This window comes from Chelonia mydas, chromosome 14 (assembly GCF_015237465.2).
Source record: "Chelonia mydas isolate rCheMyd1 chromosome 14, rCheMyd1.pri.v2, whole genome shotgun sequence".
Lineage (NCBI taxonomy): Eukaryota > Metazoa > Chordata > Testudines > Cheloniidae > Chelonia > Chelonia mydas.
This window is the reverse complement of record NC_051254.2, coordinates 22,415,493-22,439,018: the sequence shown is the minus strand read 5'-3', so window position 1 is coordinate 22,439,018 and position 23,526 is coordinate 22,415,493. Positions and strand designations below refer to the sequence as shown.

The 23,526-nt window shown below is 46.1% G+C and overlaps 1 protein-coding gene across 12 annotated transcripts in view; it reads right to left on the bottom strand.

Moving 5' to 3' along the window:
- Window positions 1-23,526, bottom strand: part of STX8 (syntaxin 8) — a 175,017-nt gene that overhangs the window by 123,608 nt on the left and 27,883 nt on the right. For all 12 annotated transcript variants that reach the window (XR_005227494.2, XR_006285648.1, XR_006285649.1 and 9 more), the window contains exons 5-6: window positions 15,096-15,220; window positions 12,555-12,647 (exon numbers count right to left, since the gene is read on the bottom strand). Coding sequence is in view for 7 of the 12 variants with exons in the window: in XM_037913369.2 (XP_037769297.1) it covers window positions 12,555-12,647; window positions 15,096-15,220 (218 nt within the window). In the remaining 5 variants the exon portion in view is untranslated. The remainder of the gene's footprint in view (window positions 1-12,554; window positions 12,648-15,095; window positions 15,221-23,526) is intronic.

Genomic DNA, 23,526 nt, shown 5'->3' with positions numbered 1-23,526 from the left:
GACTAGCTTAGTGACCCGGAAAATGAGCTTCCCATAGAAGTGTATAGTTTCATGGAAATTTTGACTCCAATACAAAAATATTGATTCAGCATTCAAGGAAGATGAACTTCCCCTGCTTCACCAAAGTATGTATGATGCCATCACCACTCAGCCTTAAGAAGGAAAAGATTTTGAATACAATGGCGATTACAGGGCAGTTACGTTTGTCCATTTTGACTGTATAATAGTGACCAAATATTGGCAAAGCGTGTGAAAATGATCAGTTGAGAGTTACATACAGTGACCAAAATACAAAGTGTAAAGGGGCAGGAAGCCACTGGATAATACATACAAGGGATTTCAGCTTTTCCAGTGGGCCAGCGGCATGGAATGGCCAGCTACCGTGCTCCACGCCATGGGCAGAAGCATAAGGGAAAAAATAAAGCATGGGAGTTCAGCTTTGCCATTGATTCACAGAGAGAAGCTAAGTCACTTGCTCAGTGCCTCAATTTCCACACTTTTGCAAAGCGCTTTGAAATCTACAGCTGAAGTGTGCTATATAAATGCCAGGTATTATCATGATGATTGTAAGATAATGAACAGAGACGGACAGGCAGTTTTAGCATTCTCCCTTCAAACATGGAATCTGGTCAAAACTTCTGGGAGATCAGCAACAAGAAGTGGGTGATGGTCACCGTTTATCACTTAAAAAGAAAAGGAGTACTTGTGGCACCTTAGAGACTAACAAATTTATTAGAGCATAAGCTTTCGTGATCTGTTTGTTAGTCTCTAAGGTGCCACAAGTACTCCTTTTCTTTTTAAGTGATACAGACTAACACGGCTGCTACTCTGAAACCTGTCATTTATCACTTGGAACTCTTAGGTAATGGCTGTCATTTTTACTAACATTTGAAGCAGTGTTGTCAAGTAGCTAGAGCAGGGTGGGCAACCTTTTTGGCCTGAGGGCCACATCTGGGTATGGAAATTGTATGGTGGGCCATGAATGCTCACAAAATTGGGGGTTGGGGTGCAGGAAGGAGTGAGGGCTCCAGCTGGGGGTGCGGGCTACGAGGTGGGACCAGAAATGAGGAGTTCAGGGTGTGGGAGAGGGCTCTCAGCTGGGGCAGGGGTTTGGGGTGTGGGTGGGGGGGGGGGATGAGGGCTCTGGCTGTGGGTGCGGGCTCTGGGGTACAGGAGGGTGGGACCGAGAGGTTTGGAGGGCAGGAGGGGGATCAGGGCTGAGGCAGGGGGTTGGGGCGCGGGAGGGGTTCAGGGTGCAGGCTCTGGGTGGCACTTACCTCAAGCAGCTCCAGGAAGCAGCAGCATGTCCGCCCTCCGGCTCCTATGCAGAGGTACGGCCAGGTGGTTCTGCGCACTGCCCCATGCCCATGCGGGGGCAGCGCTTGGGGTGGGGGCAGTGTATAGAGCTCCCTGGCTGTCCCTAAGCGTAAGAGCTGGAGGGGGGGCATGCCGTTGCTTCCGAGAGCCATACGGAGCAAGCCCCTGACCCCACTCCCCGGCAGCAGCTTGAGGGCCAGATTAAAACATCTGAAGGGCTGGATGTGGCTCCCGGGCCATAGTTTGCCCATCCCTGAGCTAGTGGAAGGGACTGGAAGTCAGGACTCCTGGGGTTCTACGCTACTCTTACTAGCCAGAAGCTAGGACAAGTCAAACCAATCTGAAAAATAGGTTTAAATAACCTGCCTACTTCAACAAGATGTTTTGAGGATGCATTGTTTAGAAAGAGCTTTACACAAAAAGTGCTATGGGGTACACTTACTCTTACCAACACTACAGAGCCACAAAGCTGCATAGGAGAAAACAGACAGAAGATTTTGGAGACCCCTCCATGTTTAAAGAGAACATAGATCACAATCCAGATTACAAGATGTCAAAGACTGATGTTTCACTCAGAACTGGAAAAATGGCCTCTCCTGAGGATTCCGTTACTTGAGGGTAAAAACAGCAAACAAAGTGTTTTGGTTGGTATTTAAAAAAAAAAAAAAAGATGGATAATTTAAAAGACAACTTATGAAATTAGATATTTAATTGAAAATTTCTTTATCCACATGGGGCAGAGGGGACTTAATTATGCTGAGCATCTTTTCCTAATTTCTCTGTTTGCATAAGGCTATTTCCTAATATAGAGGATGAGTAAAGGGCAACATATTCAAAACAATGGATAAAAATCCCTGGTTTGGTAAGAGAGAGGATGTCAGACAAGCATGGGAAAGCTATTCTATATTAAGCCTACTCAGGGAGCTCGATGGAGGCTACCCAATTGTGATTTATATTATCTAAACATTAACTGGAAATGTTCACTTAATATCACATCTGACAAAATATAGGGAAGAACACTGATTCATGGAGGAGGCAGATTGACGTACACAGTTAATTGGCAAGTAAAGGGGTCTTTGCCTTCTCAGTGGTTAGATACAATACTGCCCAATGACAGACCACATGGATCAAATCTTCATGCCAGAGAAAACTGGCAGTATTTTCAAAGTTCTAACTCAGCCATGACTATATTGTGAGGAATGAGCGAAACCAGAAGATCTGCTCTCAGAGGATTCAGTTCAGGTCATTTGGACAATTAAGTTGATGACACAGCATCTTTAAACAGCAGATTATTTTTTATTTGTATTACCTAGTGTCTAGGAGTCCCAATCATGGACCAGGAATCCCATTGTGTTAGGTGCTGTACAAACCCAGAACAAAAAGATGGTCCCATGCACAAGGAGCATATCTGATCAGCTTTACCAGTTAAACACCAGAATCTAAAGAAAAGATAGATTTTCAGATCCCCGTACCTCACTTAATTTGATCCTACCTTTGATTTCCTGAAATCCTCAAAATCCAAATCACTTGTATAACACAATATGCTGGTTCTTTAATCACTGGCCACAGACATTCCCATTTAATTAATAACAAAAGGCTAAAATTTTAATGAGACCAAGAGAGGAAGAACCCTAATGGGATCCAAGAGCAAATAAAAGACAACTAAAAGTCAAGTTATTCACACATGGCTACTGTTACACGAGATGCTGCTGTTAATCAGACGTGCTAAGACACATCTCTTTGCAAGTAACCTAACTTTCCTTTATGGATGGCCCTGAATACATTAAGCCCTGGTCTACACAAGGAGTTGAAGTCGAATTTAGCAGCGTTAAATCGATTTAACCCTGCACCCGTCCACACAATGAAGCCCTTTTTTTCAACTTAAGGGGCTCTTAAAATAGATTTCCTTACTCCACCCCCGACAAGGGGATTAGCGCTGAAATCAGCTTTGCTGGGTCAAATTTGGGGTACTGTGGACACAATTAGATGGTATTGGCCTCCGGGAGCTATCCCAGAGTGCTCCATTGTGACCGCTCTGGACAGCACTCTAAACTCAGATGCACTGGCCAGGTAGACAGGAAAAGGCCCGTGAACTTTTGAATGTCAATTTCCTGTTTGGCCAGTGTGGCAAGCTGCAGGTGACCATGCAGAGCTCATCAGCAGAGGTGACCATGATGGAGTCCCAGAATCGCAAAAGAGCTCCAGCATGGACCAAACGGGAGGTAGGGATCTGATCGCTGTATGGGGAGAGGAATCCGTGCTATCAAAACTACGTTCCAGTTTTCGAAATGCCAAAATCATGGAGCAGGAATCAATTCTGAAGCACTTGGAGAGGAAAGTGATCAGAAACAGTCAACATGGATTCACCAAGGGCAAGTCAAGCCTGACTAATCTAATTGCCTTCTATGACGAGATAACTGTCTCTGTGGAGGGGAAAGCGGTGGATGTGTTGTTCCTTGACTTTAGCAAAGCTTTTGACACGGTCTCCCACAGTATTCTTGCCAGCAAGTTAAAGAAGTATGGGCTGGATGAATGGACTATAAAGTGGATAGAAAATTGGCTAGATTGTCGGGCTCAACGGGAGGTGATCAATGGCTCCATGTCTAGTTGGCAGCCGGCATCAAGTGGAGTGCCCCAAAGGTCGGTCCTCGGGCCAGTTTTGTTCAATATCTTCATAAATGATCTGGAGGATGATGTGGATTGCACCCTCAGCAAGTTTGCAGATGACACTAAACTGGGAGGAGAGGTAGATACACTGGAGGGTAGGGATAGGATACAGGGGGCCCTAGACAAATTAGAGGACTGGGCCAAAAGAAATCTGATGAGGTTCAACAAGGACAAGTGCAGAGTCCTGCACTTAGGATGGAAGAATCCCATGCACTGCTACAGACTAGGGACCGAATGGCTTGGCAGCAGTTCTGCAGAAAAGGACATAGGGGTTACAGTGGACGAGAAGCTGGATATGAGTCAACAGTGTGCCCTTGTTGCCAAGAAGGCCAATGGCATTTTAGGATGTAATTGTTCCCCTCTATTCGACATTGGTGAGGCATCATCTGGAGTACTGGGTTCAATTTTGGGCCCCACACTACAAGAAGGATGTGGAAAAACTGGAAAGAGTCCAGCGGAGGGCAACAAAAATGATTAGGGGACTGGAACACATGACTTATGAGGAGAGGCTGAGGGAACCGGGATTGTTTAGTCTGAGGAAGAGAAGAATGAGGAGGGATTTGATAGCTGCTTTCAACTACCTGAAAGGGGGTTCCAAAGAGGATGGATCTAGACTGTTCTCAGTGGTAGCTGATGACAGACCAAGGAGTAATGGTCTCAAGTTGCAGTGGGGGAGGTTTAGGTTGGATATTAGGAAAAACTTTTTCACTAGGAGGATGGTGAAACACTGGAATGCGTTACCTAGGGAGGTGGTGGAATCTCCTTCCTTAGAAGTTTTTAAGGTCAGACTTGACAAACCCCTGGCTGGGATGATTTAGTTGGGGATTGGTCCTGCTTTGAGCAGGGGGTTGGACTAGATGACCTCCTGAGGTCCCTTCCAACCCTGATATTCTATGAAAATGTGCCAAAATCTCCCAAGGCATGAAGGACAGAAGCCATAACAGGGACCCGAAGCAGTGCCGCGTGAAACTTAAGGAGCTGAGGCAAGCCTACCAGAAAACCAGAGAGGCGAACGGCCGCTCCGGGTCAGAGCCCCAAACATGCCGCTTCTATGATGGCTGAACCCCTAAAATGGCATGCAGCTCACCACTACCCCAGCTGTATTGTTTGACTCCTTCAATGGAGATGGAGGCAATACAGAAGCAGGTTTTGGGGACGAGGAAGATGATGATGATGAGGAGGAGGTTGTAGATAGCTCACAGCAAGCAAGCGGAGAAACCGGTTTTCCCAACAGCTAGGAACTGTTTCTCACCCTGGACCTGGAGCCAGTACCCCCGAACCCACCCAAGGCTGCCTCCCGGACCCACCAGGTGGAGAAGGGACCTCTGGTAAGTGTACCTTTTAAAATACTATACATGGTTTAAAAGCAAGCATGTGAAAGGATTAATTTGCCCTGGCATTCACAGCTCTCCTGGATGTACTCCCAAAACCTTTGCAAAAGGTTTCTGGGGAGGGCAGCCTTATTCCGTCCACCATGGTAGGACACTTTACCACTCCAGGCCAGTAGCACGTACTTGGGAATCATTGCAGAACAAAGCATTGCAGTGTATGTTTGCTGGCATTCAAACAACATCCGTTCTTTATCTCTCTGTGTTATCCTCAGGAGAGTGATATCATTCATGGTCAAGTGGTTGAAAAAGGGTGCTTTTCTTAAGGGGACATTCAGAGGTGCCCATTCCTGATGGGCTGTTTGCCTGTGGCTGAACAGAAATGTTCCCCGCTGTTAGCCACGGGGAGGGGGAAGGGGCTAGCCGCGCGCTGGAGGGAGGCAAAAGGCAACCTTGGAACGAAAGCACATGTGCTATGTATGTAAGGTTAACAGCAAGGTTTACCGTGAAAGAGTAAGCTGCATGTGTTTCAAGGATCACAGGATCTTCTCCTTCCCAGAGGCTAGCGAAGATCAGAAGGCGAAAAAAACGCGATGAAATGTTCTCTGAGCTCATACTGTCCTCCCACACTGACAGAGCACAGACGAATGCGTGGAGGCAATGTCAGAGTGCAGGAAATCACAAAATGACCGGGAGGAGAGGTGGCAGGCTGAAGAGAAGGCTGAAGCTGAAAGGTGGCGGCAGTGTGATGAGAGGAGGCAGGAGTCAATGCTGAAGCTGCTGAAGGATCAAACTAATATGCTCCAGCGTATGGTTGAGCTGCAGGAAAGGCAGCAGGAGCACAGACCGCTGCTATAGCCCCTGTGTAACCCACCGCCCTCTTCCCCAAGTTCCATAGCCTCCTCACCCAGACGCTCAAGAACACGGTGCGGGGGGCCTCCGGCCATCCAGCCACTCCACCCCAGAGGATTGCGCAAGCAACAGAAGGCTGCCATTCAATAAGTTTTAAAGTTTTAAACTTTTAAAGTGCTGTGTGGCCTTATCCTTCCCTCCTCCACCACCCCTCCTGGTGCTTCTCCCCTCCACCACCGCTCCTGGGCTACCTTGGTAGTTATCCCCCTATTTGTGTGATAAATTAATAAAGAATGCATGAATGTGAAGCAACAATTACTTTATTGCCTCTGCAAGCAGTGATCAAAGGGAGGAGGGGAGGGTGGTTAGTTTACAGGGAAGTACAGTGAACCAAGGGGCGGGGGGTTTCATCAAGGAGAAACAAACAGAACTTTCACACCGTAGGCTGGCCAGTCATGAAACTGGTTTTCAAAGCTTCTCTGATGCGCGCTGCCCCCTCCTGTGCTCTGCTAACCGCCCTGGTGTCTGGCTGCGCGTAACCAGCAGCCAGGCGATTTGCCTCAACCTCCCACCCCGCCATAAACGTCTCCCCCTTACTCTCACAGATATTGTGAAGCGCACAGCAAGCAGTAATAACAGTGGGAATATTGGTTTCGCTGAGGTCTAACCGAGTCAGTAAACTGCGCCAGCGCGCCTTTAAACGTCCAAATGCACATTCTACCACCATTCTGCACTTGCTCAGCCTGTAGTTGAACAGCTCCTGACTACTGTCCAGGCTGCCTGTGTACGGCTTCATGAGCCATGGCATTAAGTGGTAGGCTGGGTCCCCAAGGATAACTATAGGCATTTCAACATCCCCAACGGTTATTTTCTGGTCTGGGAATAAAGTCCCTTCCTGCAGCTTTTGAAACAGACCAGAGTTCCTGAAGATGCGAGCGTCATGTACCCTTTCCCGGCCATCCCACATTGATGTTGGTGAAACGTCCCTTGTGATCCACCAGAGCTTGCAGCACTATTGAAAAGTACCCCTTGTGGTTTATGTACTGGCTGCCTTGGTGCTCCGGTGCCAAGATAGGGATATGGGTTCCGTCTCTGGCCCCACCACAGTTAGGGAATCCCACTGCAGCAAAGCCATCCACTATGACCTGCACATTTCCCAGGGTCACTACCCTTGATATCAGCAGATCTTTGATTGCGTTGGCTACTTGCATCACCGCAGCCCCCACAGTAGATTTGCCCACTCCAAATTAATTCCCGACTGACCGGTAGCTGTCTGGCGATGCAAGCTTCCACAGGGCTATTGCCACTCGCTTCTCAACTGTGAGGGCTGCTCTCATTTTGATATTATTGCGCCTCAGGGCAGGGGAAAGCAAGTCACAAAGTTCCATGAAAGTGCCCTTACGCATGCGAAAGTTTCGCAGCCACTGGGAATCGTCCCAGACCTGCAACACAATGTGGTCCCACCAGTCTGTGCTTGTTTCCCAAGCCCAGAATTGGCGTTCCACCGTATGAACCTGCCCCATTAGCACCATGATGCCTGCATTGCCAGGGCCCCTGCTTTGAGAGAAGTCTGTGTCCATGTCCTCATCACTCTCGTCACTGCGCTGACATCGCCTACTCACCCGGTTTCGCTTTGCCAGGTTCTGGTGCTGCATATACTGCTGGATAATGCGTGTGGTGTTGAATGTGCTCCTAATTGCCAAAGTGAGCTGAGCGGGCTCCGTGCTTGCCGTGGTATGGCGTCTGCACAGAAAAAAGTTGCAGAACGATTGTCTGTTGTTGCCCTGACGGAGGGAGGGGCGACTGACGACATGGCTTACAGGGAATTAAAATCAACAAAGGGGGTGGCTTTGCGAGAAACTGAATGGCCCCCTCAAGGATAGAGCTCAAAACCTCAAGGATAGAACTCAAAACTGGGTTTAGCAGGCCATTGATTTCACAGAGGGAGGGAGGAGAAAATGAACACAAAACAAATCTGGTTTATTTCTTGTTTTGAGCCACTTCATCTATCTTTATACATCTTGCTGGCAGCAGACTGTGCAGTACGACCACTAGCCATCGTCATCTCCTGGGTGCTCGGCAGAAGACGGTGCAGTATGACTGCTGGCCATTGTCTTCTGCTGGCTGCTGATTAAAAGACAGTGCACTGCCGGTAGGACTGAATCGCCATGAGACGAAACTTAAAAGGGAAATGACCTGGCTGAGTCACTCCCATGTTTGCCCAGGCACCCCTGACCTCATCGAGGTTGGATAAAAGAGCACCCAGGACTACATCGACGACAGCTACCACTCATACTGCACTGTCTGCTGCCAAAAGGCAATAAACTGCTGCTGTGTAGCAATGCAGTACCGTGTCTGCCAGCACCCAGGAGACATATGGTGACGGTTAGCTGAGCAGGCTCCATGCTTGCCGTGGTATGGCGTCTGCACAGGTAACTCAAGAAAAAAGGCAAAAACGATTGTCTGCCCTTGCTTTCATGGAAGGAGAGAGGGAAGGGGGGCCTGACGATATGTACCCAGAACCACCCGCGACAATGTTTTAGCCCTATCAGGCACTGGGATTTCTACCCAGAATTCAAATGGGCAGTGGAGACTGCGAGAACTGTGGGATAGCTACCCACAGTGCAACGCTCCGGAAGTCGACGGTTGCCTCGGTACTGTAGACACACTCCGCCGACTACATGCACTTAGAGCATTTGTGTGGGGACACACACAATCGACTGTATAAAAATGCTTTCTTCAAAACCGACTTCTATAAATTCAACCTAATTTCGTAGTGTAGACATACCCTAAGTGTATGTCTACATTATGAAATTAGGTCGATTTTATAGAAGTCGATTGGGTATGTCCACACTAAGCGCATTAAGTCGGCGGAGTGCGTCCTCACTACCGTGGCTAGCATCGACTTACGGAGTGGTGCACCATTGGTAGCTATCCCACAGTTCCTGCAGTCTCCGCCACCCATTGGAATTCTGGGTTAAGCTCCCAATGCCTGATGGGGCAAAAACATTGTCTCAGGTGGTTTTGAGTACATGTCATCAGTCGCCCCTCCCTCCACGAAAGCAATGGCAGACAATCGTTTCGGGCCTTTTTTCCTGCGCAGACGCCATACCACAGCAAGCATACAGCTTGCTCAGCTCACCGACACCGCCGCTGTTGTGTCCTGGGTGCTGCTGGTGGATCACAAGGGACTTTTCACCATCATCAAAGTGAGATGGCCGGGAAACGTACATGACGCTTGCATCTTCAGGAACTCTGGCCTGTATGAACAGCTGCAGGAAGGGACTTACTTCCCAGACCAGAAAATAACCGTTGGGGATGTTGAAATGCCTATAGTTATCCTTGGGGACCCTCGGTTTGTACAGCACCTACTCCTTAATGCCATGGCTCATGAAGCCATACACAGGCACCCTGGACAGTAGTAAGGAGTTGTTCAACTATAGGCTGAGCAACTGCAGAAGGGTGGTGGAATGTGCATTTGGACGTTTAAAAGTGTGCTGGCGCAGTTTACTGACTCAGACCTCAGCGAAACCAATATTCCCATTGTTATTGCTGCTTGCTGTGTGCTACATAATATCTGCGAGAGTAAAGGGGGAGATGTTTATGGCGGGGTGGGAAGTTGAGGCAAATCGCCTGGCCACTGATTACATGCAGCCAGACACCAGGGCGATTAGAAGAGCACAGCAGGGCGTGCTGTGCATCAGAGAAGCTTTGAAAACCAGTTTCATGACTGGCCAGGCTACGGTGTGACAGTTCTGTCTGTTTCTCCTTGATGAAAACCCACCCCCTTGGTTCACTCTACTTCCCTGTAAGCCAACCGCCCTCCCTTCTTCGATCACCGCTTGCAGAGGCAATAAAGTCATTGTTGTTTCAAAATCATGCATTCATTATTAATTCATCACACAAATAGGGGGATAACTGCAAGGTAGCCCAGGAGGGGTGGGGGAGGAGGGAAGCACCGGGGGGCTGGTGGATGAGGGGAGAAGGGAAGGACAAGGCCACACTTCACTTCAAAACTTACTGAATGCCAGCCTTCTGTTGCTTGGGCAGTTCTCTGGGGTGGAGTGGTTACGTGCCCGGAGGGCCCCCCTGCATTCTTGGGTGTCTGGGTGAGGAGGCTATGGAACTTGGGGAGGAGGGCGGTCGCTTACACAGGGGCTGCAGCGGCAGTCTGTGCTCCTGCTGCCTTTCCTGCAGCTCCACCAGACACTGGAGCATATCAGTTTGATCCCCCAGTAGCCTCAGCATTGCATCCTGCCTCCTCTCATCATGCTGCCGCCACCTCTCCTGTTGCTCCAGCCATCTATCCTCTCACGCGTCCCTCCTATCCTCTCATTCATTTTGTGCTTTCTTGGACTCTGACATTGTTTGCCTCCACGCATTCTGCTGAGCTCTTTCAGTGCGGGAGGACTGCATGAGCTCAGAGAACATTTCATTGCGAGTGTGTTTTTTTCGCCTTTTTATCTGCACTAGCCTCTGAGATGGAGATCATAGGGGGAGTGTTGAAACATTTGCAGCTGCGGGAGGAAAAAAAGGGAGAGTAGTATTTAAAAAGACATTTTAGAGAACAATGGGTAGACTCTTTCACGGTGAACTAAGCTGTTAACATTACATAACACATGTGCTTTCAGTACAAGGTTGCATTTTGCCTCTTATATTGAGGGCCTGCCAGTTTGGTGAGACATCACACACGCAGGGCTGGGCAACAGAATTCGGCTTGCAGGCAGCCATGGTAAGCCACAGTTTTTTGGCTTCTTCAACCTTCATAACATGTGGGAATGGTTTCAAACAGCAGGACCCTCCTTTCCCATACCAAGCACCCATTGGGTTGGTCATTTAAAAGGAGGGGCTGCGGTTTTCGGGTTAACATGCAGCACAAACCCCCACACCCAATTCTCTGGGATAATCACTCTCCTGAGGATAACACAGAGAGATAAAGAACGGATGTTGCTTGAATGCCAGCAAACAGCAGGACCATATGCTGCCATGCTTTGTTATGCAATGATTCCAGACTATGTGCTACTGACCTGGCGTAGTAAAGCGTCCTACCATGGAGGATGGAATAAGGCTGCTCTCCCCAGAAACCTTGTGCAACAGCTTTGGGAGAACCTCCAGGAGAGCTTCATGGAGATGTCCCTGGAGGATTTCTGCCCCATCCACAGACACGTTAACAGACTTTTCCAATAGCTGTACTGGCCGCAAATGCATCCCACGTCTTAAGGGCAAATTAAACACGCTTGCTTTTAAACCGTGTATTATATTTACAAAGGTACACTCACCAGAGCTGCCTTCTCTGCCTTCAAGGTCCGGGAGCCCGGGTTGGGAGGGTATTGGACCCAGGGTGATAAACAGTTCCTGGCTGTTGGGGAGAACGGTTTCTCCACTTGTCTGGTGTGCGCTATCTTCCTCGTCCCCAAAATCCTCATCCCCGTTGCATGAGACTCCCCCCTTGCAGGTGTCCGCAGAGAGGGGTGGGGTAGTGGTAGGGGCCCCCCTCTAGAATTGCATGCAGTTTGTCATAGAAGTGGCATATCTGAGGCTCTGACCCGGAGCGGCCATTTGCCTCTGGTTTTTTTTGGTAGGCTTGCCTGAGCTCCTTAATTTTCACTCGGCACTGCTGCGGGTCCCTGTTGTAGCCTCTGTCCATCACGCCCTTGGAGATTTTTGCAAATATTTTGGCATTTCATCTTTTGGAACAGAGTTCTGATAACACGGATTCATCTCCCCAAACAGCAATGAGATCTAGTACCTCCCGTTCAGTCCATGCTGGAGCTCTTTTGCGATTCTGGGACTGCATCGTCACCTGTGCTGATGAGCTTGCCACGCTGGCCAAACAAGAAATGAAATTCAAAAGTTCCCGGGGCTTTTCCTGCGTACCTGGCTAGTGCATCTGAGTTGAAAGTGCTGTCCAGAGCGGTCACAATGGAGCACTCTGGGATAGCTCCCGGAGGCCAATACCATCGAATTGCGTCCACACTACCCCAAATTCAACCCGGCGATGTCGATTTCAGAGCTAATCCCCTCGTCGGGGAGGAGTACAGAAATCGATTTTAAGAGCCCTTTATGTTGACAAAAATGGCTTTGTGTGGACAGGTGCAGGGTTAAATTGATCTAACGCTGCTAAATTCGACCAAAACTCGTAGTGTAGACCAGGGCTCAGTGTCAGATCCTGTACATTGTTTACAAGAAGGAAAGTAGCATAACAAAACAAATCAACTAGTTTATCAACTGATGACACAGTTATTGACACAAAACCCCTCACAGTATCGTCTTGCTACTGTTTGAATAGTAGCAGTATACTGCGCATTTCCTGTAGGGCCTACAATAAACTTGATAAGCTAGAAAAACCATGGTTTTTCCATTTATTAAATTAACTTTTGTTGTTCTTACCATTCTGTTCCTCCAGCTCATTCCCGATTTCCTGCCCCATTTGTTTTTGCCTCGATAAGACTGAGGAGAGAGCATCAAGCCCAGCATCTTGCTCTGCACAGAAACAAGAAAATAAAATACATTAAAACCCCTGCTGATATGCCATGCTGCATCCTGTAGAGGATGCAAGCTAATCCAGAGTGTTAAACTATGCCAGAAGAAATGCAAGGGGGCAAAGATCTGCTGTGTGTGCAAAGAGGGTTAAACTACATTAACAAAGAGAGACATCACCAGCATGACAATGAATTCCTATTGCAGCAGCAGATTTTAGATGATAAAAATAATGTGAATGATGGGTAATTAATTTGTCTGCTCTGGTCAAGATATTCAGCCGAGTCCCAAAAAATCCAGAAACTGAACATACAGCTGTTACTCAATCATAAATGCCCTGGAATTTCTGGCACACATATATAGGCCCTTGATTACCCTTTTTGATTTTCCAAGGAGGTTTTAACATGACTAAAAGACAAACAGGTGATGCAAGCACCAAGGAATTCAAATACGTTTTTTAAAGCTGAGAGAGAATATAGCATGCGTGCAAGAGGGAGACCAAGAGCATTAACAGAGCCGGATATAAAGAAGGCAGCCACAATTTAAAATTTCCCCACACAGCTCTGTCAAGGCTCCCCAATCCCCACCTGTGGCACAATATGGACCCTCTTAGTCCAGCCTGTGGGCCCCATGCAGCCCTGAAAACGCACCTCATTTGTGATCTGCAGCTCTTACTACACAGGAGGCCCACAAGTGGCATTATAAAGGATGCTGCAAGGAAGAACTGCTGTGGTTAACCACTTGCTGAAAGGCAAAAAACACTACGTAGGGCAAGGCTGCGTGAAGAGCCAGATATTGCTAAGCTGCAGCCAGAGAATCAGAGGTCAAAATATTGATCTGTACGTCCAGAGTCTGTTTGCCTCCTAGAGTGCTGAATGCCCAACATCCAACCTAACAAATAACCTTTCCAGCCCGTGTGTGTCCCCACATGTTCACGCACGCACGCACACACACACTCAGATAAGTTTAATACCCACCATATGCCAGCAGTGTTTAAAGCTGACTCCCGAACATTCAAAATAGAGCTGATGCTGTTCTCCTGCCGTGTAACTCCACAAACCAGTTCATGTGCCGATTAAAATAAAACTTGACTACGTAGAGATTTATTTCATTTGATCATCCTCAACAATGTTAAACACTACATTGCATGCTCCCGTCTATCCAAAACCCTATTATCCGAACCCCTTCTCTGTCCCCCACGTCTCTCTCATTCTGGAAGACAAGGAAGGGTTTTGGATAAAGCAGAGGTTCAGTTAATAGAGCAGAGACCCTTGGCCAGGACTGCGAGGAGGTGGCAGCGGAAGATGAGCCCCTGGCCAAGGGGAGGCCACCCTGCTCCTGCATGGCTCCTGTAGTAGCGCAGGGTGCCCTCTGCAGCCCTGCTGTCATGGGAGTGAGGAGCCGGGCAGAGCAGAGACCCCCAGTTAGGACTGGGAAGAACAGGACGAACCACTGGCCGTGTGCAAGGCCACCCCGCTTCTGAACGCTCATATGGTTGCTGCCCTCTCATTTATCCAAATACAATCTGTGAACCCGTGCTATTCAGAGAATTACGAGCATAGTGTTCTTCATTTGCATCTAATGCATGCAGGCTGGGAGTTAGGTGCCCAGTTCCCAGTTGGTTTTGGGTGCTCAACCCCTAGGGGCCCTTTGAAAAAATCCAGCTTCCAGGAATAAAACAGATATTGTCATTATACATCAATTCTTATCTAGTAAGACCAGGTTTCAAAGCACTAGGGCATGCCTAATCTTAAGCATGCATATTGTTCCACTGAAGTCAATACTACTAGCAGGGGCCTTACTGGAAGTCAATGAGACTAGTGACATGCTTAAATTAGGCATGTCCTGAAATACCTTGCTGAATCAGGACCGAATCAAGCTGTACCCAATAGTTCCTCGCTGCACAGCTGGTGTTACAACACAACACTTCTTCCACTGCAGACACACTCAACTTTGCTAGTGTACATATTGTAGGCTGTAGTTTGTGTGTGCATCATAACCTAACAGACCCAGAGGGTAATCTGCATATGACTTTAAAGAAACCTTGCAAACATGTCACACCCAGACAAAACCTACTCCCCATTTACCCCAATGAAAAAATGTATGTAAAAATAGATTGTTTGGTTGGGGCAAATGGAGGAGGAGAAGTTTGTAGAGCTGCTTTAAGGAGGATACTGTCAGGTCACTCTGCTCACAATGACCTTAAGGTGCCACCGTACTCCTTGTTGTTCTTTAGAACCTGGTACTCTTATACCATGTGAAAGCGGCAGTATTTGAAGGGGAAGACCAATGCAAGAAAGTTTTATGCCACAGAACACCAGGATTTTGGAGCAAGAAACCAAAGACTGTCCCTCTGAAACTAAGGTTCTGAGATCTCACAGCATTTCTAAACAAAATTAGAATGGATTTTTAATACTCTGAGAATCTGACCAAAATTACATAAGCTTATACCTTGTATGATCCTCTGCTGCTGCTGTCTGATCTCATCAAAGCCAAGCCCGCTGGTTTCCTCCGTCTCTTCCAGGAGCCATGGGTTGGTCACACCTCGTTTCACCCCTCCAGTCATTAGGCTAGATCTGAAAATGGTTGGGTTTCTTAAGTTTAAAAAAATTCCTCTAAATAAAACCTGTTTCCTCTACAATTTGTCTCACAAGCAACTGGCTTATAATCATGAAGCTGCAAGACAGTCACTTGTCATACTGTGTGCAATTCCCTCCAAACACATTAGCCAGAGAACAATTTCTGAACTATTACGACAAAATACCTTATAGGGTACATTACACCGCCTGAAGAAAAGGGAGTGAGATTATGATCTTGTAGCAGATACTATTACCATGTTTCTACAGGACACCGGGTAGTATATACACATCTAACTACGTTGCTTGCATGTTAAGCACGCAAGAAAACATAATACTTCACTACTGTTACACAATGAAAAAACACTGATATTGTTTTTACATGAATATTCATTCATTCCCCTTTTTCCCCATACAGTAAAGAATAAATATTTTATTTTTAAATCCAGATGCAGAGTTCTAAGACTCTAGTGGTACTGTACTGTATGCATACCCCTGACAGCATAATGGCTCAGTCCACTAGTACAGCTATAGATTAGACAAGTGCACTGATTCCCTGTACTCTGAAGAAGTCTGGTAAGTGAAAACTTTCTGCATTTCAAAAAAGCAACTGTGGAGAAGGAAGTCAGACAATGACTTCTCGGAATTTTTTGGTTTGACATAAGTGAACACAAGAAATCAGACAATCCCACTCTTAATTGGAACAAAAAGAAAAGGAGGACTTGTGGCACCTTAGAGACTAACAATTTATTTGAGCATAAGCTTTCGTGAGCTACAGCTCACTTCATCGGATGCATTCAGTGGAAAATACAGTGAGGAGATTTATATACACACAGAACATGAAACAATGGGTGTTACCATACACACTGTAAGGAGAGTAATCAGGTAAGGTGAGCTATTACCAGCAGGAGAGCGGGGGGGTGGGGGGAACCTTTTGTAGGGATAATCAAGTTGGGCCATTTCCAGCAGTTGACAAGAACGTCTGAGGAACAGCGGGGGGGCGGGGGAAGAAACATGGGGAAATAGTTTCACTTTGTGTAATGACCCATCCACTCCCAGTCTTTATTCAAGCCTAAGTTAATTGTATCCAGTTTGCAAATTAATTCCAATTCGGCAGTCTCTCGTTGGAGTCTGTTTTTGAAGTGTTTTTGTTGAAGAATTGCAACTTTTAGGTCTGTAATCGAGTGACCAAAGAGAATGAAGTGTTCTCTGACTGGTTTTTGAATGTTATCATTCTTGACGTCTGATTTGTGTCCATTTATTCTTTTACGTAGAGACTGTCCAGTTTGGCCAATGTACATGGCAGAGGGGCATTGCTGGCACATGATGGCATATATCACATTGGTAGATGTGCAGGTGAACGAGCCTCTGAGAGTGTGGCTGATGTGATTAGGCCCTATGATGGTGTCCCTTGAATAGATATGTGGACACAGTTGGCAACGGGCTTTGTTGCAAGGATAGGTTCCTGGGTTAGTGGTTCTGTTGTGTGGTTGCTGGTGAGTATTTGCTTCAGGCTGGGGGGCTGTCTGTAAGCAAGGACTGGCCTGTCTCCCAAGATCTGTGAGAGTGAGGGATTGTCCTTCAGGATGGGTTGTAGATCCTTGATGATGCATTGGAGAGGTTTTAGTTGGGGGCTGAAGGTGATGGCTAGTGGCGTTCTGTTATTTTCTTTGTTGGGCCTGTCCTGTAGTAGGTGACTTCTGGGTATTCTTCTGGCTCTGTCAATCAGTTTCTTCACTTCATCAGGTGGGTATTGTAGTTGTAAGAATGCTTGATAGAGATCTTGTAGGTGTTTGTCTCTGTCTGAGGGGTTGGCGCAAATGCGGTTGTATCGTAGAGCTTGGCTGTAGACAATGGATCATGTGGTGTGGTCTGGATGAAAGCTGGGAGGCATGTAGGTAGGCATAGCGGTCAGTAGGTTTCCGATATAGGGTGCTGTTTATGTGACCATCGCTTATTAGCACCGTAGTGTCCAGGAAGTGGATCTCTTGTGTGGACTGGTCCAGGTTGAGGTTGATGGTGGGAAGGAAATTGTTGAAATCATGGTGGAATTCCTCAAGGGCTTTTTTTCCATGGGTCCAGATGATGAAGATGTCATCAATGTAGCGCAAGTAGAGTAGGGGCATTAGGGGACAAGAGCTGAGGAAGCACTGTTCTACGTCAGCTGGCATACTGTGGGGCCATGCGGGTACCCATAGCAGTGCTGCTGATTTGAAGGTATACATTGTCCCCAAATGTGAAACAGTTATGGGTGAGGACAAAGTCACAAAGTTCAGCCACCAGGTTTGCCGTGACATTATCGGGTATACTGTTCCTGATAGCTTGTAGTCCATCTTTGTGTGGAATGTTGGTGTAGAGGGCTTCTACATCCATAGTGGCCAGGATGGTGTTTTCTCTTTGGTCACTCGATTACAGACCTAAAAGTGGCAATTCTTCAACAAAAAAACTTCAAAAACAGATTCCAACGAGAGACTGCTGAATTGGAATTAATTTGCAAACTGGATACAATTAACTTAGACTTGAATAAAGACTGGGAGTGGATGGGTCATTACACAAAGTAAAACTATTTCCCCATGTTTATTCCCCGCCGCTGTTCCTCAGCCGTTCTTGTCAACTGCTGGAAATGGCCCACCTTGATCATCACTACAAAAGGTTGCCCCCACCCCCACCCCCACCCTCCAGCTCATCTTACCTGATCACTCTCGTTACAGTGTGTATGGTAACACCCATTGTTTCATGTTCTGTGTGTATATAAATCTCCCCACTGTATTTTCCATTGAATGCATCCGATGAAGTGAGCTGTAGCTCACGAAAGCTTATGCCCAAATAAATTTGTTAGTCTCTAAGGTGCCACAAGTCCTCCTGTTCTTTTTGCGGATACAGACAGTACGGCTGCTACTCTGAAACCTGTCATGAATTGGAACAGTAATCAAATTTTATTTAAAAAAAAGAAAAAGAATGACTTATGGCTGTTAGCTAGAGCAGGGGTTCTCAACCTTTTTCTTTCGTAGGCCCACCCAGCAGGCTATAAAAACTCCACGGCTCACCTTTGCCACAATAACTGGTTTTCTGCATATAAAAGCCAGGGCCCGCGTTAGGGGATAGCAAGCAGGGCAGTTGCCTGGGGCCCCATGCCACAGGGGACCCTGCAAAGCTACACTGCTCAGGCTTTGGCTTCAGCCCCAGGTGGTGGGGCTCAGGGCCCCAGACTTCTTCCCCCATGGGGTGGGGCTTCAGCTTTCTGCCCTGGACACGAGTAATGCTGGCCCTGCTTGGCAGACCCCCCTGAAACCTGCTCGCAGCCCCCTAAGGTGCCCCGGACCCCTGGTGGAGAACCACTGAGCTATAGTATTACAGGTGTTTTCATGGTTACACTGGAAAACAATATTTTAGGGTGCCCTTTTGGTTAAGTTATATAAATTCAAGCAGTAAAATATTTACTCAATGACGACGGATTTCTGGATCCCCTACTTTCAACTGCATATTGGTTGACTGGTATGGAAAGCGTATATAATACAGTCTGCAGTCCTTCTGCACCCAAACTCCCAGTTTAAATTATGGGAGTTTGGGGTGTGCGCAGATTGCACGACTGGTTCCTGCACAAAGATCCTTCCTGCACCTTCACCAATAGTATACTAAGCTAAAATGAAGAAACAGTCAGGACATTTCTAAAATACTACTCTACCCAACACCCCCTCACCAAAAACCTCAGGAGGTCTTTCAAGTGTCTCTTTCTCACATAAGCTGAGCACTTTACAACTTCAGGTAGGATTAGAAATAAAAAAAATCGGCATCAGTTCATGCAATGGATGATGTACAGTTCCAACTTGCATGCTTGCACAGATTTTGTGGCTTCTATAAATCAAACAAAATAAATTAACTGAGCAAAATACCAGAGAAAGTAACCAAAATGGGTTGTATGTTTTCAGTGAAGGGTTTGGCCACAGAGCATTGCAGAAGGGTCATTCATTTCAGCAAAGTTCAGGAGTGGCATCTAGCCATTCAGTGAGGATATACAGTAAGCTAGAGGCATCTGCTGGTTAAGAATGGAACCACCACTGCTGTAAAATATTTTAACATCCCTTCTCAGCGTGAATTCACAGCTCCCTATGAAGTGAGCTGTAGCTCACGAAAGCTTATGCTCAAATAAATTTGTTAGTCTAAGGTGCCACAAGTCCTCCTTTTCTTTTTGCGAATACAGACTAACACAGCTGCTACTCTGAAACCTATAAAATCAAGGCTACACATAAATGCAAAGGAATATGTGTGTGTATCTGCCATACTATAGATTTCAGATGACATCCTCTGTCAAAATTAAACTTGAGAACTCACTTAACACCTGCTCGCACTTATAAAAGTTTCAATATTTATCGAACTCTCTTTTGTTGAAAGTAAAGAATTTGCCAGGCTTAGATAATGAATCATGCTCATCCAGGACTAAGTACTTATTCTACCTTATGATATCTCACTTAACTGTACTGACCATGCTGGGAATTTAAGTATTGCAGAGCAGAAACCAGTTTGGTTTATGGCTATAATCATTGGCTTGCTTTCTATCATGTTTAGAACGGTTGGTGGTTTGGATTATCCCTGTATTTCAGCTTTTAAGCCTCTATACAAACTTATGTATATTTATTGACATGATTGTGAAGCAAGTTTTATTTCACAAGGACACAAACCATGAAATTTTTTTTTCTAGATTAACTCCAGAATGCAATGATGAAACCTAAGTACCCCATATAGTTCACGGTCACTGCTACCCTCTTTGCAGATCCCAATAAAATGAAAGCACCACACTTTTGAGAATCTAAAAACCATTTAAAAACTACTCTGTGACGTTATTGACTTGAACTGGAACCATATAGAACATAGTTGCAACCAAGGTCCTGTAGTGGCACCAAATCTTATATAAAAGGGGTCAAATGAGGTGTCTAAGACAAGGTTATGGTTTGCTGGTTATGATTACGCTGTCTATATGTGTGTATCATTTTTATAGTTGAAGTTATGAATATTTGCTCTATACTGTCTGTATTCAAACTTATGCTATGCTTCTGGGGGACACCCCAGACAAGTTGGTGTCAGCTCTGCCTAGCCTGCTTGATGGCCCTTAAGGACCATCAGCTATACAACTGACCCACTGAGAGAAGGCAGACACGCCTTGGGACTCAGCAAGGTGTGCAGGGACATGCCTACGGACAGAGCTCTGAGGTTTTTCCAGGCCGTGTGAGGGACAGCTTGTCTTTGGGACCAAGAAAGACCACATGGCAAGAGAATATAAAAAGCTGCTGCAGCTCCTCCATCTTGTCTTCAGTCCTGCTTCTGACCTCTGGAGGGACTTTGCTACACTGAAGCTTTGAACCAAGGACTGAAAGACCCGTCCTAGCTGGGGATGTTCTCCAGAGACTTGATTTGAACCTGCAGTTTATTCCATCCCTGCTGCAAGCCTGAACCAAGAACTTTGCCATTACTGTATGTAATTGATTCCAGTTAACCAATTCTAGCTCTCATCTATATCTTTTTCCTTTTATGAATAAACCTTTAGATTTTAGCTTCTAAAGGATTGGCAACAGCGTGATTTGTGGGTAAGATCTGATTTGTATATTGACCTGGGTCTGGGGTTTGGTCCTTTGGGATCAAGAGAACCTTTTTTCTTTTACTGGGGTATTGGTTTTCATAATCATCTGTCCCCATAACGGATGGCACTGGTGGTGATACTGGGAAACTAGGGTGTCTAAGGGAATTGCTTGTGTGACTTGTGGTTAGCCAGTGGGGTAAAACCAAAGTCCTCTCTGTCTGGCTGGTCTAGTTTGCCTTAGAGATGGAAAAACCCCAGCCTTGGGCTGTTACTGCCCTGCTTTAAGCAATTTGTCCTGAATTGCCACTCTCAGTTGGGTCCCCCCAGAACCAGCAGCGTTACAGTTTGGTAGTTCAAAGAGAGAATATACACCATAACAAAAAGGTAATGACATCTAATTGGATATTGTCAAAATAAAGTAAGAGGAATATGTAAATCTCTCCGCTCTGATAGCTCAGCAAGCAAGAATCCAAATATATTTGCCATTTTAAAAAGCTAATGCAAGCAAATTTGGAAAAATTTGTGGAACTGTCTCTCTAATATTCCACCTTATTCTTTTCAGAGTAGCAGCAGTGTTAGTCTGTGTTCGCAAAAAGAAAAGGAGTAGTTGTGGCACCTTAGAGACTAACCAATTTATTTGAGCATAAGCTTTCGTGAGCTACAGCTCACTTCATCGGATGTTTTGCCAAGACAACTGCTCTGCTTGTTACAATAATCTTTTTGACATGTTTGGTAACTACCTTCCCACACAGTACCGCATAACTTCCTACTTCCTCTGATCTTACCATGTTTCGCTTTGGTGGCGTAAAGATTAAAGCTTATCCAATTAGCCACCCACTGCCTCCGCCAAGTTAATCACTTAAATCTTTGAAATCGTCACAGAGCAGTGGAGTGTGTAGATAGCTTTTGATTATAGGAGCAGATTTAACTAATTATAAGACTTAGCAATGTGCCCAAATATAAAAGATGAGGGGGTTTAAAATCAGGGGGCTGTGTCATTGCTTAACAAGTAGGGGCTTATCTTTCCGAAGGCATTGTTTCACTGACAATTCTTATAAAACTTTCCAAGTAACTTAGATTAGTCAACCAGTGCTTACTTTAGACCAAGGCCACACATTAAGGCTTACCAGCTTTAGAAGAATGATCAGCAAGACTGAACGTTAAACAAAACCTGGGTCAAATGACAATTGGCTGCATGATTAATTGAACTTTCCCTTGAAGATACACTAGCATTCTCTGCAGTGTCTAGAGCACCTCAGCTTGGATTCACAGATTCATATTGAATGTGAGCAGCACAGTGGGCCACTGAGTGTGTGCTCTCATTTACACATACCACATGCCAGGTTAGGTGATTAATTCACATTTCAGGCCATTCCTGGTTATCAGAACAGTATTTATGGATTTAAAGTATAAAGACACCAGATTGCCCAAGAGGGCTCCTCCAAGCCTGGGTTATATACTACCACCACCACCACTTTGTACTTTTACACTCCACTAAGGTCCTCATCAGGCACCTCTCCAGATGAGAGGTGCCCACCAAAACTGCTCCTGACAGTGAGGGGCCAATACACAAGGTGCTGCCTCAGTCATAGGGGCTGAATGCTTCCCAGATCCCACCAGCACAGGAGCAAAGAACAAGCCTGCATCTCAAACCGAAAAATTCCCCATGACAGAACTACCCCGCCGGACTGACCTCAAGATAAATGGCCTAATCCTGAGTCCACTGACTTTCATGGGAGCAGACTAGAGCGTGAATATGGTAAACAGTGTTGGCAAAGTAACTGAGAAAAAACCAGATGTAACTGAAAAAAATCTGGTCTTGAAAAACAAGCCAGTTCCCTTCCATATCAAAACAGCAGCAATATCCCTCAGTTATTTCTCCATCCTTCTTCATTCCCCCTTTCCCTTTGAGTGCGAGCAATGACAATATGGAATTTATCACACCCCAAGATGCTTGGAGTCTCAAGTCACAAGTTTCGTGTGCATGTGACACACAAGTAATCCTTCATTTGACATACCAATGTGAAAGTCACTTTTGAGATCCACTAGCCTGTAATACATCTTGACAGTGAGACTGATTAGGCTGTGAAACAGTCTCTCAAAGGAAGCAGTGGAAGCCTCATTGCTTGGCTCATAAAAACTAAGCCATAAGGAATAACTCTGCAGTGACAGGGAGATACTCTGGGAATTACCCAATTGGACAATTCCATCTTTTTTTCTGGGCCTCCCTGTCATCACAGGGGTTCCAAAAGCTTCCCCTCCCTATACACCCTGAACAGGTTCTGATGCAGATGACTGGAAGGGTGGAGGAAGGCCACTCAGATAATATTCCCACTATCACACAACACAAAATGTTGGCCACTACAGGCTCGTCTATACAGGAAAGTTTTACCAGTTATGCACATATAGTTATCACAATATAGCTCCCAGTGTGGACAGAATAAGAGACTGGTTTAGCTTAAGCACCATTCAAACAATAGAAGCAAAACCGAATCAAACAAAAAAGACACTGTTATACCGGAATAAGAGAGTCTCCTCACAGGAGTTACATTGTCTAACTACAGTCGTTTAAATTCACACTTAACTCATACTGGTATAACTTTCCTGAGCAGACAAGCACTAAGGCACACACCATGATAATCATGCTCCAGGAAGTCAAAAATCACATTTTGTTTAATCCAGTATATTAACATCAAGAACAAATCTGGACCCTCTTTCTAGGTCATCATTT